The sequence below is a fragment of the Lepidochelys olivacea genome, assembly GCF_965140295.1.
Source record: "Lepidochelys olivacea isolate rLepOli2 genome assembly, chromosome: 7".
Taxonomy (NCBI): Eukaryota; Metazoa; Chordata; order Testudines; family Cheloniidae; genus Lepidochelys; species Lepidochelys olivacea.
In genome coordinates this window covers 19355327-19373703 of record NC_140417.1, presented here as the reverse complement: position 1 = coordinate 19373703, position 18377 = coordinate 19355327, and the positions used below count along the sequence as shown (strand labels likewise).

General features: G+C 43.7%; 1 protein-coding gene across 10 annotated transcripts in view; it reads left to right on the top strand.

The window, feature by feature from the left end:
- The window catches only part of TMCC1 (transmembrane and coiled-coil domain family 1), a 198709-nt gene extending 180860 nt beyond the window's left edge, over positions 1-17849 (top strand). For all 10 annotated transcript variants that reach the window (XM_084635343.1, XM_084635339.1, XM_084635335.1 and 7 more), the window contains 3 exons: positions 3743-4668; positions 13253-13388; positions 16720-17849. In XM_084635343.1, coding sequence (XP_084491469.1) covers positions 3743-4668; positions 13253-13388; positions 16720-17034 — 1377 coding nt within the window. In that variant the 3' untranslated portion in view covers positions 17035-17849. The remainder of the gene's footprint in view (positions 1-3742; positions 4669-13252; positions 13389-16719) is intronic.
- The last annotated feature ends 528 nt before the right edge of the window (positions 17850-18377 follow it).

Here is an 18377-nt window from a genome sequence, read left to right as displayed (position 1 = left end):
TCTGGCATAAAGAAAGCAGTCAAGTCTAGGGGACAGAGCAGGAGTTACATTTTACCTAGTAACCAGGTTCCTGAAATACACAGCCCCAGGGACTTCTAAGGAAAAACGTTGACTTCCAAGGAAAGAGAGTTGTTAAAAGCTGCATTGTTTGAGTGTCCACTGTTTCTTCACTGTGACCGAGGAAATGTATTGAATGCTATGCAGGAAAAGAACTGCATCTGGAAAGCTGAGGCTTCTAATTGCACTGCTCATTGATAAATATTTCCTAGAGCAGTGCTGTATTAATACTGCTCTTATCAGAGTTTGGTAATTTGTTCTGTATGGCCATGACTCTGTCATGCCCTTTGTCTTATGTGGCTCTTGTTTTACAGCATAAACTGTGGGGAAGGAGCATGAATGGTAGAAAGAGAGCAAACTTTTGCTTTGTCTACATCTCTAGCACTTTTTGCTCCATGCAACCTAACTCATAGCTGCTACTTTGTATCTGAAAATGGGATTGCTCTTCTATAATTACACAACTGAGTCCAGTGGGCAACATGGAAATTCATGCTTTTGGATATTGCCATCTATGTGCAGGTTTGCATTAATGCTTTACTTTGAATGTTATAAAAATGAGCTGTCCCTTTAATATTTTTTTCCATGGCTGGGATGATGTCATGTTTTTATTTCACCCCCAAGCCTTGTGCAGGGATAATGCCTTTCCTCTTGAAGGGGAGGAGTTACTAAGTAATTACATGATTCATGGTTTCAGGTAGTGATTAGTGAGCTACCTTCAGACAACTGATTAGTTTTGCTGTACTCAGATCAGAACAAGAGCTTGGCTTTTAGTAGAGCTGTTGTAGGCATGTTAACTCTTCTTTGTGGAAACCATGCACTGGGAAAGGTTATTGCGTCTCAGAAAAGCCAAGGTACGCTAGATGAGAGACAGCACATTCTTGTACTTGCAGGGTGGAGGGCAGGGAGTGCAAAATCTAAAGGGTTTTTCAACTCTAAGGGTTCAGTATTTTCCACTTTATTAGGAAGCTATGTAACAAACACTCTTCTTACTTCTCCCTTTGCACTTTGTTGCCAATGTAGATCAGTATATGTCTGTTTTATGAATTAATTTATATTGCTTCCTCCTGAGGATAATTTCAGTGTCTGCTTCTATCTATTGTCATCTCTGCAAATCCATGGGGTGTGAACATTTATGGTTTAAATCAATATACTTGTTCAAAGATGTTAAAGGAAACCTGCCTGTAGGGGTCAAAAGTCATGTAGTCTCTGCTTGAAAAATCATGTTTATGTGTACAGATATACTGTATACACTTGGTAGGCAATTTTAAGGATACCAGGTAGAATTTTCAAAAGTTACTAAGAGATTTAAGATGCTAGTCTCATTTTCAAAAGTGATTTAGGCACTTCGGAGCAAAACCACATCCTAAATGCATGTCACTTTTGAAAATGGGTCTAGACTCGTAAATCTCTGACACTTCCAAAAATGTTAGCCTACACTGAAACCAGCTTCCACCTCCTTGAGGAGTTGTAACAGTGCATCAATTAGTGGTTGCAAAAAGAAAAGGAGTACTTGTGGCACCTTAGAGACTAACCAATTTATTTGAGCATGAGCTTTCGTGAGCTACAGCTCGCTCACTCAAAAGCTCATGCTCAAATAAATTGGTTAGTCTCTAAGGTGCCACAAGTACTCCTTTTCTTTTTGCGAATACAGACTAACACGGCTGTTACTCTGAAACCTGTAATTAGTGGTTGGTTTCTTTTGATTGACAACTCTTTGTAGTTAAATTCCTTTTCTTCCAAAGTGAAAAGTCTTGGACAGACTAGTGGTTGGTGCTCTACACTTAAGAGATATGCTGTGATGTCTTCTTACAAAGTGCATACAAACAGTAAGAATGTTGAAAGGCACCAGATAATGGAAACCAAGACTGAGGCAGAAAAAACACTGAACATGGGTTGTTAATGTTGGAGATTCTGTAGTGAAAATAAATGTTATGCTTTTATTTTTCTTAAACATTAAGACATTTTTTCAAAGGGAAATAAGTTGGAATCTCTGTTTCTGGTTACTAAGCAAATTGCCGTTAATGTGTATATATAAGTGCTGTTGGTACTGAGAAAAAATACTTTAGAAATTACCCATTCACTTTTATTGCTATTGGTATGTTGGATAGTTACCAATAGTGCTTTCTGCAGATCTCCGTCTGCCCCTGCTCATTTTTCAACTCGCTTCATTTTATTGTGTGCTCAACATTGATCCAAACCAGCCTTAGTCTTGGCAGAATAAAAAATACAGTCTGAATTCAGAAAGAAAAGTGTGATGCTTCAACTCAAGGGCACTGGTCTGTACCTGTTCTGAATGGAAACAAGGCTTGGCACTTTTTCTGTCCCGTAACTGTTTAAAATAATTTATTTACTGCAGGCATTAAGAGTTTTAAAGATTCCAAGTAAACTATATTTTTGAAATGCTGGCATTTCAGGCCATGGTCTGTCCCCCCTGCAGGAAAAGAGGCTGTGGTGGGCTCACTTTAGGACTCGATTTGACCCCTTTATTGTTACAATAATAGCACATTTCGCAGGGATGAGAACATGAAGTATATATGTGCATATTTTCAATAGCCTACCTTAGTTCTTATTTCTTGCTCTTTGAAGGACCTAAGGGTTACAGTGGATGAGAAGCTGGATATGAGTCAACAGTGTGCCCTTGTTGCCAAGAAGGCCAATGGCATTTTGGGCTGTATAAGTAGGGGCGTTGCCAGCAGATCGAGGGACGTGATCGTTCCCCTCTATTCGACATTGGTGAGGCCTCATCTGGAGTACTGTGTCCAGTTTTGGGCCCCACACTACAAGAAGGATGTGGAAAAATTGGAAAGAATCCAGCAGAGGGCAACAAAAATTATTAGGGGACTGGAACACATGACTTATGAGGAGAGGCTGAGGGAACTGGGGATGTTTAGTCTACGGAAGAGAAGAATGAAGGGGGATTTGATAGCTGCTTTCAACTACCTGAAAGGGGATTCCAAAGAGGATGGCTCTAGACTGTTTTCAGTGGTAGCAGATGACAGAACAAGGAGTAACGGTCTCAAGTTGCAGTGGGGGAGATTTAGGTTGGATATTAGGAAAAACTTTTTCACTATGAGGGTGGTGAAACACTGGAATGAGTTACCTAGGGAGGTGATGGAATCTCCTTCCCTAGAAGTTTTTAAGGTCAGGCTTGACAAAGCCTTTGCTGGGATGATTTAGTCGGGGATCGGTCCTGCTTTGAGCAGGGGGTTGGACTAGATGACCTCCTGAGGTCCCTTCCAACCCTGATATTCTATGATTCTATGAATTGCAATGTTGTCACTTGCATTTATTGCAGCAATAAAAGTTGTTGTCAGGAATTGCCTCAGTTCAGTATAATGTATTTGAAATAAGTGGCTTTTGGCCTTTCGTTTTGAGCATCATCCCTTTAGATGCCCATGAACTACATAGAGCTCACAAATGCTCTTCTCCCCCCATTGTAAGATGGGAATTTAAAGAGAAATGGAAAAATGAGATGTGGGTGACAAGGTGGAAATGACTGATTTTAAAAATCAACATTAGAGTAATTTTTCTGTGCAGTTTCAATTACTCTAAGCAAAGTTTTTGTTTTGAAGATCTTGGAATGTAGTTTATGATCATTGATGGTTACTGCCCAGCAAAGTGGATGGTTTTTGAATTAGGATAGCCAGTGTTTTTTAACCTTCACATTCTTTCCCCCTTTGTCTAGATTGAGCGGTCGGAAGTAAGCAGCCTAGCACAAACCCCTAGTGCCGTGGCCTCAAGCACTGATGGCAGCATCAACGCAGATTCTGTTGATGGGACCCCGGATCCACAGCGGACAAAAGTAGCCATCACTCACCTGCAGCAGAAGATACTGAAGTTGACAGAGCAGATCAAAATTGAGCAAACAGCCCGGGATGACAATGTGGCAGAATACCTGAAACTAGCCAACAATGCTGACAAGCAGCAGAGCGCCCGCATCAAGCAAGTGTTTGAGAAGAAGAACCAGAAATCGGCCCAAACCATTTTGCAGCTGCAGAAGAAGCTAGAGCACTACCATCGGAAGCTTCGTGAGGTTGAACAAAATGGAATCCCTCGGCAGCCAAAGGATGTCTTCAGGGATATGCACCAGGGCTTGAAGGATGTGGGAGCAAAGGTCACTGGCTTTAGTGAAGGAGTTGTAGACAGTGTTAAAGGTGGGCTTTCCAGCTTCTCCCAAGCCACGCATTCGGCAGCAGGGGCTGTGGTCTCCAAACCCCGGGAGATTGCCTCCCTGATAAGGAACAAATTTGGGAGTGCGGACAATATTGCTAATCTAAAGGACTCTTTGGAAGAAGGCCAAGAAGATGGGAAGACTCTTGGTGTTATTCATAACTTTCAGTCAAGCCCAAAATATGGCAGTGAGGAGGACTGTTCAAGTGCCACATCTGGGTCAGTGGGAGCTAATAGCACCACAGGGGGTCCAGTGGGAGCTTCTAGCTCCAAAACAAACACTCTGGATATGCAGAGCTCAGGGTTTGATGCAATACTACATGAGATTCAAGAGATCCGAGAGACACAGGCAAGACTGGAAGAATCCTTTGAGAACCTTAAGGCTCACTATCAGAGGGATTATTCGTTAATAATGCAGGCTCTGCAAGAGGAGCGGTACAGGTAGGCATTTTATTAATTAGCCCCCATATTAAATACTGAGGAGTTACAGAGCAGTAAAAATCTAAAGCACTCAGCGGACTATAAACAGCTTAGGGCAGGCAATGTATTGTGTCTTTCCCAGGACAGTGCTAACTGAGTATACTTGTGTAGTGGAAATTCCATCATTATGGTCCCAGTATAGAAATCAGGGTTAAAAATTGAGACAGTGGGAATGCTTTTGTGTGGTGCAGGTCTGCATTTATCTTTTTAAAATATTTTGGGCGGAAATATCTATCTCCAGGAAGCCACCCTGCAATACTTGTTAGCTTCACCAAGGGAAACGTTCTCTGTGATCTGTACCCATCCAAATGTTCCGATTATAATTCTTCCCAGCCAACACATGGAGACAGAATAAGAAGTCTTTTATGATATATCCTCTTGTAACAGGGCCCTGACTCTGCCCTCGTCCTCTTCCCTCCAGAAACCGCATTGATTCCACTGGGTGTGCTCTCAGTGAAACTTTATTGCAAATCCCCTTCACCAAGATCACCACAATCCCCCATGCTACCGCCTATTTACAATATTGGTTGATCTTTAGCCCTCTCAGCAGGACCTGAGGGGAACAGAGGTCTCCCCATTCTGAGGACTCTGTATGACTAGACTCAGCTAGCTCTGTTCCTCCCTCTCTCCTTCTGAGCTTCCTTCTTGTATATCTTTTATCAGCCCTGCTCTGAGGGGGCCAGCTGAGTTCTTACCCCACCCAGCCCACCAGCCTGATCAGTTAGTTTCCCCCAGTCAGCTTCTCCTGGGGCTCTACTTAGCATCTAAATGACCAGAGAGCAGACTCACTCCCTGCAGTGTCACCTCTATATGTGGGTCTGGCCATCTCTGGAGCTTCACTTAGTTGGAAGACTTATATCCATCAGGCAGACTGCTAAAAGTCAGAAACCAACCCCAGAGGTGTAGGACCCCTTCACCATACATCTGTATATAAAGCTGCTACTATAGCTTGTGAGAGGAATCAGTGGCCTATGGGACCTCAGTCCTACATGGTCCAAGCTTCCTCTCTGATATCATGGCTGAACTGAACAAGGGAGCCAGGGCCTTCTCCTGCATATGCATATGCTGCCAGGCCCAAACCTAGCCAAGCATTGCAGTATCCTTCCAGAGGCGCTGGACCTAGGAATGCTGGGGGTGCTGCAGCACCTCCTGGCTTGAAGTGGTTTCCGTCATATACAGGGTTTATAGTTTGATTCAATGGCTTTCAGCACCCCCACTTTAAAAATTGTTCCAACTCCACTGTATCCTTCCGTACAAACTGAGGATTTTGAGTTTTGAATCTGTCTCCTTTGTTCTTATGTTATGAGACAGGGAGAACAGAAACTCTCCATTTACAATATTTATACTATTTGTTATTTTATATACTTGTTCCCTTGTCATCTCCCTTCTCAGATAAACAATCTCTCATCAGAGGGGCTTTCCATGCCTCTAATTGTTCTGTGCCATACTCTGAATCGGTCTAACTCTGCAATATACTTTCTGAAATAGGGTGACCAGATCCACGCATGAAATTATAGGCAAGACCTCACCGTTGATTTACATAACATTTTCTATGTTCTCCATCCCACTCTTATGCATCCTGGTGTCTTGTTTGCCTTTTGATTGCAGCTGCCCATTGAACAGAGATCTCCACTGAGCTGTGTACACTGATGCTTAGGTCCTTTTCTTGAGTTGATGCAGTTAGTTTAGTAGTAGTATGAGTAGTTCAGAATTTTCCTTCTAGTGTACCTTACTTTGCCATTTATCAACATTGAACTTCATCTGCCTTCATGTTGCCCATTCACCTCTGAAGTTCCTCATGGTCTTCTCGGACTTGACTGTCATAAATAACTCCTATAAATTCTGCCATCTCACTGCTCTGCTCCTCTTTCCTGATCAAGAAGTGAATAGCAGGGAAGAGTCTCCCCTTACAGAGCCCCTCCAAGGTAAGTAGTTAACTAAAGAGGGTTTGGGGGCAAATGTACTTCAGGACTAGCGCTTCCTACCTCAGTTGTAGTTATTGAACCCCTGCTCTCCCCTGAAAAAACTGTGCCTGCTCCCAGGTAAGGTAGAAGAAACCCTGCCTCCTCCAACCATTGAGACAAGAACCTGCATCTGACTAGGAAAATGGGAGCGTTGAAGCCTAACCCCAGCCCTTCCTCCCATATGTCCAGCAGCTGTCTCAGAAGGCATGCTTATTGTCAATCTATCCAAAGACCAGGGTTCTGTGCTCCCCTGCTCCACAGTGGCAAAGGAAGGTTAAATAGAATGTATTGTCAACCATTCCACACAACAGTTGCATTCCCACTGCAGAGACAGTGTGAGTGTGGAAGCAGCGGGTATCCCTGTAGTTTACATATTCTGTGTCCCTCACTTTGCAGGGGGCAGAAGGGTGGTGGAGCCATTCCAACAGCAGTGTCTCCTACCCTCCAGTGCCTTAAGCTCTACAGGTTTCAGAGTGGTAGCCATGTTAGTCTGTATCAGCAAAAAAACCAAGGCGCACTTGTGGCACCTTAGAGACTAACATTTATTTGGGCATAAGCTTTTGTGGGCTAAAACCCACTTCATCGGATGCATGCAGTGGAAAATACAGTAGGAAGATATATATACACAAAGAACATGGAAAAATGGGTGTTGCCACACCAACTGTAACGAGACTAATCAATTAAGGTGGGCTATTATCAGCAGGAGAAGAAAAACTGCATGCATCCGATGAAGTGGGTTTTAGCCCACAAAAGGTTATGCCCAAATAAATTTGTAAGCCTCTAAGGTGCCACAAGTACTCCTCGTTTTTTTTAAGCTCTACAGCAGTGGTCTGCAATCTTTCTGTGGAAATAGCACATTCCTATTCCCAGAAGACTGTGGCGGGCACCGGACACCCCGCCGCTGAAATGCCGCCGAGAAGTGGCAGCGGAAAGAAGCGTCGCCGCCGAAATGCCGCCAAGAAATGGCAGTGCTTCTCGGCGGCATTTCAGTGGGCAGTTCTCCAGCAGTTTGGCGGCGCAGTGTCCAGCAGGCACACACAACTGCCCCAGCAGGCGCCATTGCGCCCATGGGCACCGCGTTGGGGATGCCTGCTCTACAGAGTATCAGCCTAGAAGGAAAAGGTGGAGAAAGCCACAGAGGGGAAGTAGTGGGTACCATGGCTGCACTCCAAAGGCCTCAGTGGAGCAACCCGGAGGAGTGGCAGCTATTGCAGCAGCACCTCTCTCAGCTAGTGCCACGGATACAAAGAAGAGGGTGCTGAAAGGAGCCCACTCCTATCCATCAGTTACAGGCTCCACCTACCAAAGCCAAGCAGTCTCCCCATCAGAACACTTTGGATCTTACCCCTCAGGTTCTGGGACTCCTCCCCAGCAGCATCTTGCTATGGCTTTGTAGGCAGGTCCTCTGCCAGCCTCTCCAGGCTCCACAGCCCAGATTTCATGATTTCATGTCATGATTTCAGCTATTGAAATCAGAAATTTCATGGTGTTGTAACTTTAGGGGTCTTGATCCATAAAGGAGATGGGGGAGGGGGTGTTTTTTGCGAAACTGCTTCCTTTACTTCTGTGTGGCTGCTGATGGCAGCACTGACTTCACACCTGAGCAGCTGGAGAGTGGCAGCTGCCGGCAGGGAGCCCAGCTCTGAAGTCAGCGCCACCGCTAACAGCTGCACAGAAGTAAGGCTGGCATGGTATGGTATTGCTACCCTTATTTTTGCGCTGTACCGGGAGAGCTTGGCCCTCAGTCAGCAGCTGCCACTCTCCAACCGCCTAGCTCTGAAGGTAGCAGCGCAGAAGTCAGGGTGGCGTGGCATGGTATGGTATTGCCACCCTTACGTCTGCGCTCCTGCTGGCAAGGCACTGCCTTCAGAGCTGAGCGCCCAGCCAATAGCCGCTGCTCTCCAGCTGCCCAGCTCTGAAGACAGTGCAGAAATGTGGATGGTAATACTGTGACCCCTCCTAAAATAACTCTTTTAGGTCAGGACCCTCAATTTGAGAAACACTGGTCTCCCCTGTGAAATCTGTATAGTATAGGGTAAAAGCACACACCAGACAAGATTTCATGGTCTGTGGTGCATTTTGCATGTCTATGAATTTGGTAGGGCCCTATTTATTATCCTACAGTCCCTTAGCAAAGTGATGTGGAATCTGATCTGCCAATCCATAATAAAGAGAGGTTCTGCTTGTTTGTTTCAATTTAATATTTTGTTGGACAACATGTAGCACTAGCCATCCATATTTAGTAGGTAACAATGCTGCATACAAACTACAGCACAAGCAAAATGGCAGCCTGAACTAATACAATAGGAGGCGGTCGAGCTTTAATATATTGTCAGCTGAGCTAGTTAGTCCTGCCCTGGAGGCATTTAGCAAAGTTTACTTGTAATTTGGGGTAGGGGGAACTCTTGCCCACTAATGTTCGGTAAGAACAAGATATCATACAAAGCCCCATACATCTTAGGAAACCAGCTAAATACTCATTCAGCTGAATGCAGGGGACAATAGGGTAGTGGGGAGACTTAGAGATGAAAAGTTAATTGCACAGAGAAGTGTCTGATCTGGAAAGATCTGAAAGACTAAATCACAGCAAACTAAATTAGTTCATTGTAGTAACTGTGACTACTGAATTTATTATTAAAACCTACCACTTAATAGATCTTTTAAAGCATCCGGAAGACAGAAGCTAACACTTCTGTGAGAGGAAAAAACTGAAGAGGGAACTAAATGCTTTCCCCAAGGCCATAGAGGAAGCCACTGTCCTAGCTCAGATTAGAACTCTGGAATGCCTGACTCTAGTCCTGTTTGGACTGTAGTCCACTCTTTTTCCTCAAGAGAAATCCTCCAGGGAAGATGGAGACACAGATTGTGGTTTAATTTGTCAGGCTGGGGATTTGTATTGATCATACCTGGCCTTAAAAGCTATAAATAGCTAACAGGTGTGTGCTATTTCTGGGGAACCTTTCAGAAACTAGCATAAAGTGCAGATTTTCTAACTTACTGTTTTTTAGGAGAACCACTTGCTGAGTGTTTTCATCTGTCCTGGCAATTGGAAGATACAAGCGCCATAATCTTTTTCCATCAAACTTCTGTGTCCAGCTCAGTCTTCTTAAATGTCCTCCTTACCCCCACCCTTTTTTTGCAGGTGGATGGCCTTTGTTTTGTGTTGCCTTAGTTTCTATTTACCAGCCAGTACTTACCCTACAGGTTTTCTGTGACCTGCCTGATTCCCTGCCCTTTTCAGCTCTTGACTATCAGTATAGCTCTTATGCTAACTAGCCCTGGGGTGGGGTGGTATTAGTGCAGTCTCTCCAGTTCTTCCTGTGTCTGTCTTTTTATTTCCCCTGCACTGCGGGTTGCTCCAGCTGTCCCAGTGTACGTATTGCCAAGGCTATGTGAACGGCTGTGCTACCTGCCCATTGGCCAGCTGATATGGCCCCAGACAGTTTAACCACCCACTCTTAGAACTGAGTCATCGAACAAGGAAGATCCTGGTCTTGTCCTCGGCAGTCTTTTTCAGCTGGAACAAACTCCAAAATAGCCTGTTGCTTATCTCATCCTTTGAAAGGTGGCAGTTGTTTACTGAGAGAAGCAGGGACTTTCCGTTCTGTAGAGAACCCAAAATAAAGTGCCTGCTGAGGTTTTTTTTCATGGTTCCTGTCCCATTAGGGGAACCTGTTTGCAAACAGCAAAATCATGAGCTCATATAGTTGGGATGTGTCCAGCTCCCTCACACCAGTGAGTGTTTAAGCCAGCATCACTGGAAAGTACAGTTAGCTCTCGCAGGATCCTGCTATGAGAAACCCATCAGCCAAAATGCTACAATATAATGCTTTAATTGATTCTTTTATAGTTAGAACTGGTTGGACCTCATACTAATTACATTTGTTCGTTTAAAAGACTGCTTGCTGGGGTAACCTTTGACTTCTAGAACTACTGGGCCAGATTTTCAGTTTTATGGTTGGCAAGTAAAAAGAAATGGCAGCTCTTAGAATCTGCTCAGGGGCTAGGAATGTTAAATAGCCCATTGAGGATTAGTACAGAAGAGGCAGCCAGATGTCTGATAAATGAAAATTATCACATGGATGTTACCACCCTCACATACATGGTGTGGGTGGGTGTATATGTGTGTGTGTGTGTATGTATATGTATATGTATATGTGTATATTAGCCCCTCTTTACAGATGACTTTACAAGGGACAAAATAAGACATTTACTTTGTAATTCCACCAAATCTAAACTTCTTTATCTTTTTCTCAAATAAATTTTGGCTCCCAGTCCTGCATTTTTGTCATAAGACCAACTCTTCATCTTTTCCAATGTGATAGACTAAAACCCCCCAACTCTTAAACTCATAGCTGTTACAAACAAAATAAGAAATGAAAATCAAATAAACAGAGTAAGGTTAGTCCCAATAAGTATATCTAAAATCTGTGTATTGGACAATTGTTGAGTTGGAGTATGGGAACAAATCAATCTGCAAAAGCTGTGGATGGCTCCTTGCTGTAAGTGGGGAAAGCATTGTTAAGTTAGCAAGCAGGAGTCACATGAAGTTCGTTTTGTTTTGGAATAAACCAGTAGCTCTTCATTTCAGGGTCCAGGAAGCACAATGCCAGCTTCTTTGCTAATTGTGTTAGCCCAAATCCTGAGGTTTACAGATTTGCAGGGTTTCCTTATGTTTCCTTTAGATTGATATATATTCTGAAGTTATCCAAATCCAGTTGTTTGTAATAAAACAGGATTTAAGATTCTTGGCAACAACTGTTGTATGGTGTGTCTGTCTCTTATAAAGACATAATCACTGTATTTTTCGTAAAAGTTCAAATCCCTTTTTGTTTAACAAACCTTTTGGAAAAGCTTGAAATTTAAAGTATCAACATGCAGAATACTTTTCCTCCTAATTTATGCTGCACTTAGGGCTTTGTGTTGATTTGTGTTAGTCGGGGGGAGGGTGTTAATTTTGATCCTGAGTGCTTGGCTGGTGGCAGACTATTTTTTAATTAAGTATTTTTGGGAAAGGGAAGTGGGGTGGGAGCAAGCAGCTATATTATAAATAACTGGCCAAACTTTTCACCAGTCCATCTCTACATTGCTTCTCATGTTCTTTGATTCCCCAGTCCTGACAAGGTGCTCTTGTTGTTTTTCCCAATGGTGTATCTTGACAATGAAGATGCCCTGGGAACTTTCTTCAGAATGAGCAGCATCAGTCAGTGATGTGCTCTTGCATCCCAACTGTTTGACCATGTATGATTGTCATTGTTTGAGACTCTCACGTGCCGAAGCTGTCTGTGTTTCAACTACAAACTATTTTTAAAAGTCAGGTCTTTAAGTAAAGCCCCACTATTTGAGATAACAAGCATCAAACATCTTCAGAGTTTTGTTCTTTTCATTGCAACAATGTAATGCTAAAGGTAGCTCAGGTCCACGGAGTCAGAAGCCTGTTAGTCAGTCAGCCACTATTTGTTAGTGAACCATCAAATATTAACTTTAAAAGGAGAGTAGAAGATTTATGTTGCATTGTGAGTGTTCCCACAATAGCTACCACTCAAGCAGTTGAACCAGTGGCAGTAATGGCGGGAAACTTTAGAGGGGGAAAAAGGCCAGCCTGGACAGTGCCTATAACTTAGGATTTTTGCGTCCTTGTTCTCTGTTTTTCAGTTTACTGTTCAGAAAGTATGTGAATATTTTAACCCAATTCACAGGGGTATTGAAACCTAATTGCTTGTAAAGCACTTTGAAATCTTCAAGTGAAAGGGCTATATATAAATGCAAAATACTTCACATTTGAAAGGTTACAATTGCTTTGTGGGGTTAGTGCTGAACAATTACTGCATGTTTTGCTAACAGGAGAGACTTTTTTCACCTTTGGAATAACTCACATTTCAAACCTTTGTCCCCCAAATGGGAATCACTTGCAGTCCACTTGCCACTGGAAATCTAAAGAATGAGCCTACAGGCTAGTGATTTACATGCTCTTCTCATAAATAGTAGAACATGGTAATTTTGCCAGTCGAAGGAATCACTCTCAGAAGCTAATGGGAAAAAAAATCCATCCATGTGACCTTACATGTAGTGATGTAATGCCAAACAAGCCCGTCACATTCTCTGACTTCGACATTATTACTCAGTCTTATTAATTACTGAGTTGTTACCCTCCACATTGCTTCACTGAGTATTGGGGGGGGGGAACTGTGTGTTAACGTTGTATGGAGGATGATTGGTGATTAAAACACAAGACTGAGAATAAGGAATTCTGAATTCTGTTTCCACATCTGTCCTTAACTTCCTTTGTAACCTTGGGAAAGTCATTTAATCTCTCTGTGCCTGTTTCTTTCTCTTTAAAATGGGGCTGTTTGCCTACTTCATGGGCAAGATCTACCTATCTCACAGTGAGGAGGCATAGTTTGTTGTCCGAAATCACTCTGAGATCCACAGAGTGAAGAGGCAAGGAAAACATAAATAATTTAATATCAGCCATGCCGGTTTTCAAGGAAAATCTCCACTACTCATCTCTTGATTCTTGTTGGTGTAATTTTACCTTTGTGTTCTCACTAAAATAACTCCCCTATGTTTCTCACTTCTAGATGTGAACGACTAGAAGAGCAGCTAAATGACCTGACAGAGCTCCACCAGAATGAGATCCTTAATCTAAAGCAGGAGTTGGCCAGCATGGAAGAGAAAATAGCTTATCAGTCCTATGAGCGAGCTCGAGACATCCAGGTTGGTGAGAGGCTGGGCTTAGCAAGTTCCTGCTTTCACTTCAGAATACTCAAGCACACAGTAGCAATGGCTATTTCCCTAGTTTTGCAAAATGTTCTTGGTTCCTTATGTGTGTATTTTAATAGCAGTATAACAAAGGCGAATGGGAGAGTTGTGTACCTTGAGCTTTCAAGAGCACCTTAATCTACCTTTAGCTCTCACAATTCTCTCTCTAACAGCCCTGATGCAGGGGAAGCCATTGTGTATTTGCCAACTATATATGCATGACTGTTCGTGTATCCATGTTCAGAGGAACCTGCCACAGTAATTTTCTTTGGGCTACATTTGTTGACCCAACTGCAGGATTGGTTGAATCAGTTTTGCCTATTGCTTTCAAATTATGTAACCTCTGGGAAGCCCTCGATAAGTTTGACCTCCACAGCAATATCAGAGTTTTACGCAATAGCAGAGAAATGTAACAAGTAACAATGACCTTTCTAGAATAAAGCTAAAATAAATAAACGTCTGGGGACAGTGGTACCATGGCCTTTACCCTATCAAATATCAGGATTTCACTTTTAGATGTGCTAGACAGATCCGGCTGTACACCTCTCTGATTTACCCAGGCAGGAGAAAAAAGTAGGACAGGAAGCATAAAATGAGGTGGGATTCATCAGTAGCCTTTTTCTTAACCTCCGTTTCATGATTCATCATTTCTGATGTAAATTTTCCATGTTGATAAGGCACTTTGCAAACATGACTTAATCCTCAACGCTGCTGTGAGTGGGGTGAATATTAGTTCTATTTTTCAGATGAGGAAACTGTGTTAAGTAACTTGCCTGAAATGACAGAACAGAAACTATAATTCAGGAAATCCTGGCGCTCAGTCCACTAGACGGTGCTGCATTCTTCAGCACACAAGACTTAGGTAGGATGGTGACATGACACAGTTGGGAGAGAGAGTTCATTTGGCTAAATGGGAAATAAACGTACAACTTCTTGTAATAGGGTATTGAAACCTCATTTTAAAAATAATAAAGTGGTAGGTAGAACTTGTTTCTCCCTGGACTCTGGCCTAATGGTTGCTCTGTAGTCTGCAGCACCATGTAGGATACCTGAGTTCAGATTTATCGTAGTGAAAATAAGATTTCTCAAAAGTGAGCCCCAAGCCAATTAAGGATCATCTGAGTGCTGCTCAGCTCAAATGAGGGGTTCCTCAGGATTGTGAGAATGATGGCCAACTGGGGAAAAGGAGGAAGAATCCAAGAAGATATTTTAGAAAGTGTTTGTAAAAGGAGCTTGTAGCGGGGCGAGACTCAACCCTGCAGCACCACCTGCTGGTTGTCCAGGGAATTAGCATTTCCAGCCTCCGGAGCACCCTCTGCAGGCCGGTGTCCCACTTGCCGCTGGGCCCCGAGTCCCTCCTGGACCCCGGTGCCCCTTTCATGTCAGGGTGCTGCCCCCTAGCAGTACCCCCACAGATCTGGGTCTCTTTCCCTCCCTCCCTCCCACCCCCGTGAAACCCCCACCCTCTATCTCCACCTCGCCTCAGTCTTTGGCTACTGCCAGTCACCATCCCTGGGGCGGACTGCAGTATAATTGCCACTCATCGGCAAGGAGGGTCTGGACCTGCTGCTCCTGCCTACCCTTGGGCTGCCCTCTGCAACCCCAGTACCCTTTTCCTAGGCCTTCATCAAGGCCTGCAGCCTGGGGGTTTCTCAGACCAGAGCTCCCCAGCTCCTCTGGCCTTTCCCCAGCCCTCCTCTACTTCAGGTACCCTGCTCAGCTCCCAGCAGTCAGGCCCCTCCCTCTCAATATCTAGAAAGAAAGACTGTGTCCTCCTGGCCCACTGCCCTCTTATAAAGGGCAATGGGCGTGGCCGCAGCGGTGGCTGTTTCCCCAATCAGCTGAGGCTTGCTGCTTTCCCTAGCAGCAGCCGTCTCCTAGGGCTGATTTCAGGCCCTTCAGAGAAGGAGCGGGTGACCACCCCGCTACAGAGCTAGATTAACAGCCCTGGACGTTGAAGTCCTCTCACTCCAAAACCAGCACAGTAAAGGCAGACGTAATGCAAGAGTCCCTTACGTGAAGGGATTACCTCTAGGAACAAGGCAGGATAATTCAGTTTCCACAGCCCATTCAGTCCTACACGTCTCTGAGGTTGCCAACAAGGATAACACGAGTGCCACAAGCTCATTTTACATAGGATGCTGTCAGATGGTAACTACTGACCCAAACGGCATTAGAACAGAGGAATAAAAGGTTGAAAAGCTCCCATCTCTCATCCCTCTAAGCAGAATCTGGTTTTGACTCTAAAATGTCTGATAGCACTGAAGAGGTGGAAAATACTTTTGCCTCTGTTACAGCCCTGGCTGAATTTTCCCTGGTGAGCAGTCACCAGGCTGGGGTATTAGACTCAGCCCACACAGGCACTCTGGGAACTAGGTGACGGTTACAGGAAAAACCAGACGGGCTTTGCAAAGTAGCTTCTTAAACACCCACACGCTAAACTATTAGGAGGTACACGCAATTTACAGATCTGTGGAAGAGTAACAAACACCTGGACCCAAGACCCTCCATCCAGTGTCCTTGCCATTCCTGAATATCATTTCGACTTTGGTCAGTGTCCTGCAGGGGTCGAGATCCCTCCTGGCCAACCTTACTTGTTCTGGCAGAGTGGGTCTCTTTTTAAAACCAGTTTCTAACACCTCGTGGTCCTTCTGGTGAGTTTTTTCCATTCTCCCACCCTCTGTGGGATTGCTTACACAGCTTCATTAATGGTCAACAGAGGAGAACCTCCATCATCGTAATATGGGAAGATTATTCAATGGTTGACGGTCCTCTCATTCAGGGTTAGACAGCTACATGCCAGGCTCCTCCGACACAAGAGGGATGATGCAGTCTAACAAAACTGGTACAATATACAGTGAAACACAAGTTAACACTCAAAAGGGAGGCTGAAATAAAACATGGTGGGTTTTTTCCACAAAATCAATTTGGGGAAACAGATGTGACCCCCAACCTGTCACACACATGAAAACCACAGTAAATCAAGCATTAACTCCACTGCAGTCAATGGAGGAACACTCGTAAATGAGATCAGACTCAGGTATTTTGCTGCAACCTCCAGCTCCTACTTAATGAGGGAGTCATATAAATCATGAGAAATGGCATGAGGTTCCTCTTCTCCTGCTGCAGGATATGAAATCAGTTTGAGTGACTCATATCCTGCAGCGGGTAAGCAGGACCCAAAGAATGTAACTACATTCCAGTAGGCACCAATTAAAGTCTTTAAGTACCCCTGTGATTCACCATGCAAACACTGAAAACATAACCGTCCCATTCTTCCCAACAGGAGGCGCTAGAAGCCTGTCAGACCAGGATCTCCAAGATGGAACTTCAGCAGCAGCAGCAGCAAGTGGTGCAGCTGGAGGGGCTGGAAAATGCCACTGCCAGAAACCTCCTGGGTAAATTCATCAACATCCTTCTGGCCGTCATGGCTGTTCTCCTAGTCTTTGTCTCTACCGTGGCCAACTGCGTTGTCCCCCTCATGAAAACTCGCAACAGGACGTTCAGCACTTTATTTGTGGTGGTTTTCATCGCCTTTATGTGGAAGCACTGGGACGCCATCGCTGGCTACTTGGAACGATTCTTGTCGCCCCCCAGATGATGGCACAAGGAATCAGCTGCTTCACCCCACTGACCCACCCACCCTGGCGCTCACGGGCAAGTGAGCGCAGCAAAGATTAGTCAGCAACTCTTCCGCTGAAATTTTAAAGTGTCCGAGTGAATTTGTTTACATTTAGAATAACATTTTTCTCTGCGAGATGCATTGCAATAGTATTTTTTAGATTTTATTCAAGAACTCTTTTTGGCAAGAATCCTGAATAATTTTTATGTAGCATGGTTCTCTTTGGATGCAAATCTTAAGATTCTTTAAGTATACAAAAGAATAAAATAAAAATTTGGAGCATACCAATGGGCAATTTAAATTATGGCTTGAACTACAGTACTAAACCTGTTAGGAAGAGGAGAACGTGGTTAGCTTAAAAATAGCAAAGATTAAGCTAGTGTGCACAGCCTTGTACAATGGTACCACAGCAAATCTGTAACGCTAATGTTTACTGTGAAGCCTGCTCACATTCCATGTCCGAATGTTTGGATTCAGGGTGGCTTGTTTTTTTCCTTAATGAGAGAAAAAACAACGCATGGATCTCCCCCCAACTCAGCTTCTGTGTCAGCCATTTGTGCTGACCTGACACAATAATTTTCTAGAAGGCCTGTTAAGTCTTGCTAAGCATACCAAGTGGAAGCGTCATGCTGTACACAGTAACTGCACAGTCGTACTACAGTATTTTGAAGTAGCCCTTTAAATATTTATCTTTAAGCAAAAGCCCTTGGTCGCACTTTTAAGGTTTTTTTATATATGTATATTCACAGATTTAAAAAAATCCGAACAGCATACTTGAAGAGTGTAATACTCAAACTCTCAGTGCTTCCTTATTGTTTCTATAATAGGATTTTTTATTATTATTATTATTATTATTATTATTATGGGTTTTTGGAAGGGGTTGGGAGGGTCATTATTTTCCTCTTTAATAAAGAAGTGATGTTTTTTAAATGAAGAATTGCGTGAATAATTAAGTGTGAGCAGTTTTGTCCTGAAACAGTTTTGAGGAGGGTGGAAAGTAGTTTCTATTGACACTGGTCTGAGGAAGGCATAGCTGTTCCCATGCCGTTTAACTATCCTCCTGGGCTTGCAGATGCAGCATCATGAATAACTTCCTCCTTCTCCACACATTTTTGTCATGCCATTTTTTTTCCTGTCCTTTTTGTGGGTGTGAGGGAGGCATGGGGTGTTAGATTTCTCATTCCCAAATCTGTCCACCTGGCCTCAGAATGTTTTCCTTAGAACAAGGAATTTCTCCTCATCCCTTTTTGGGGAAAGACAGATTCTTAAAGAGAGAAAAACTATTAAAGGGATAGTTCATTCAAACGACTGATCCCCTCATA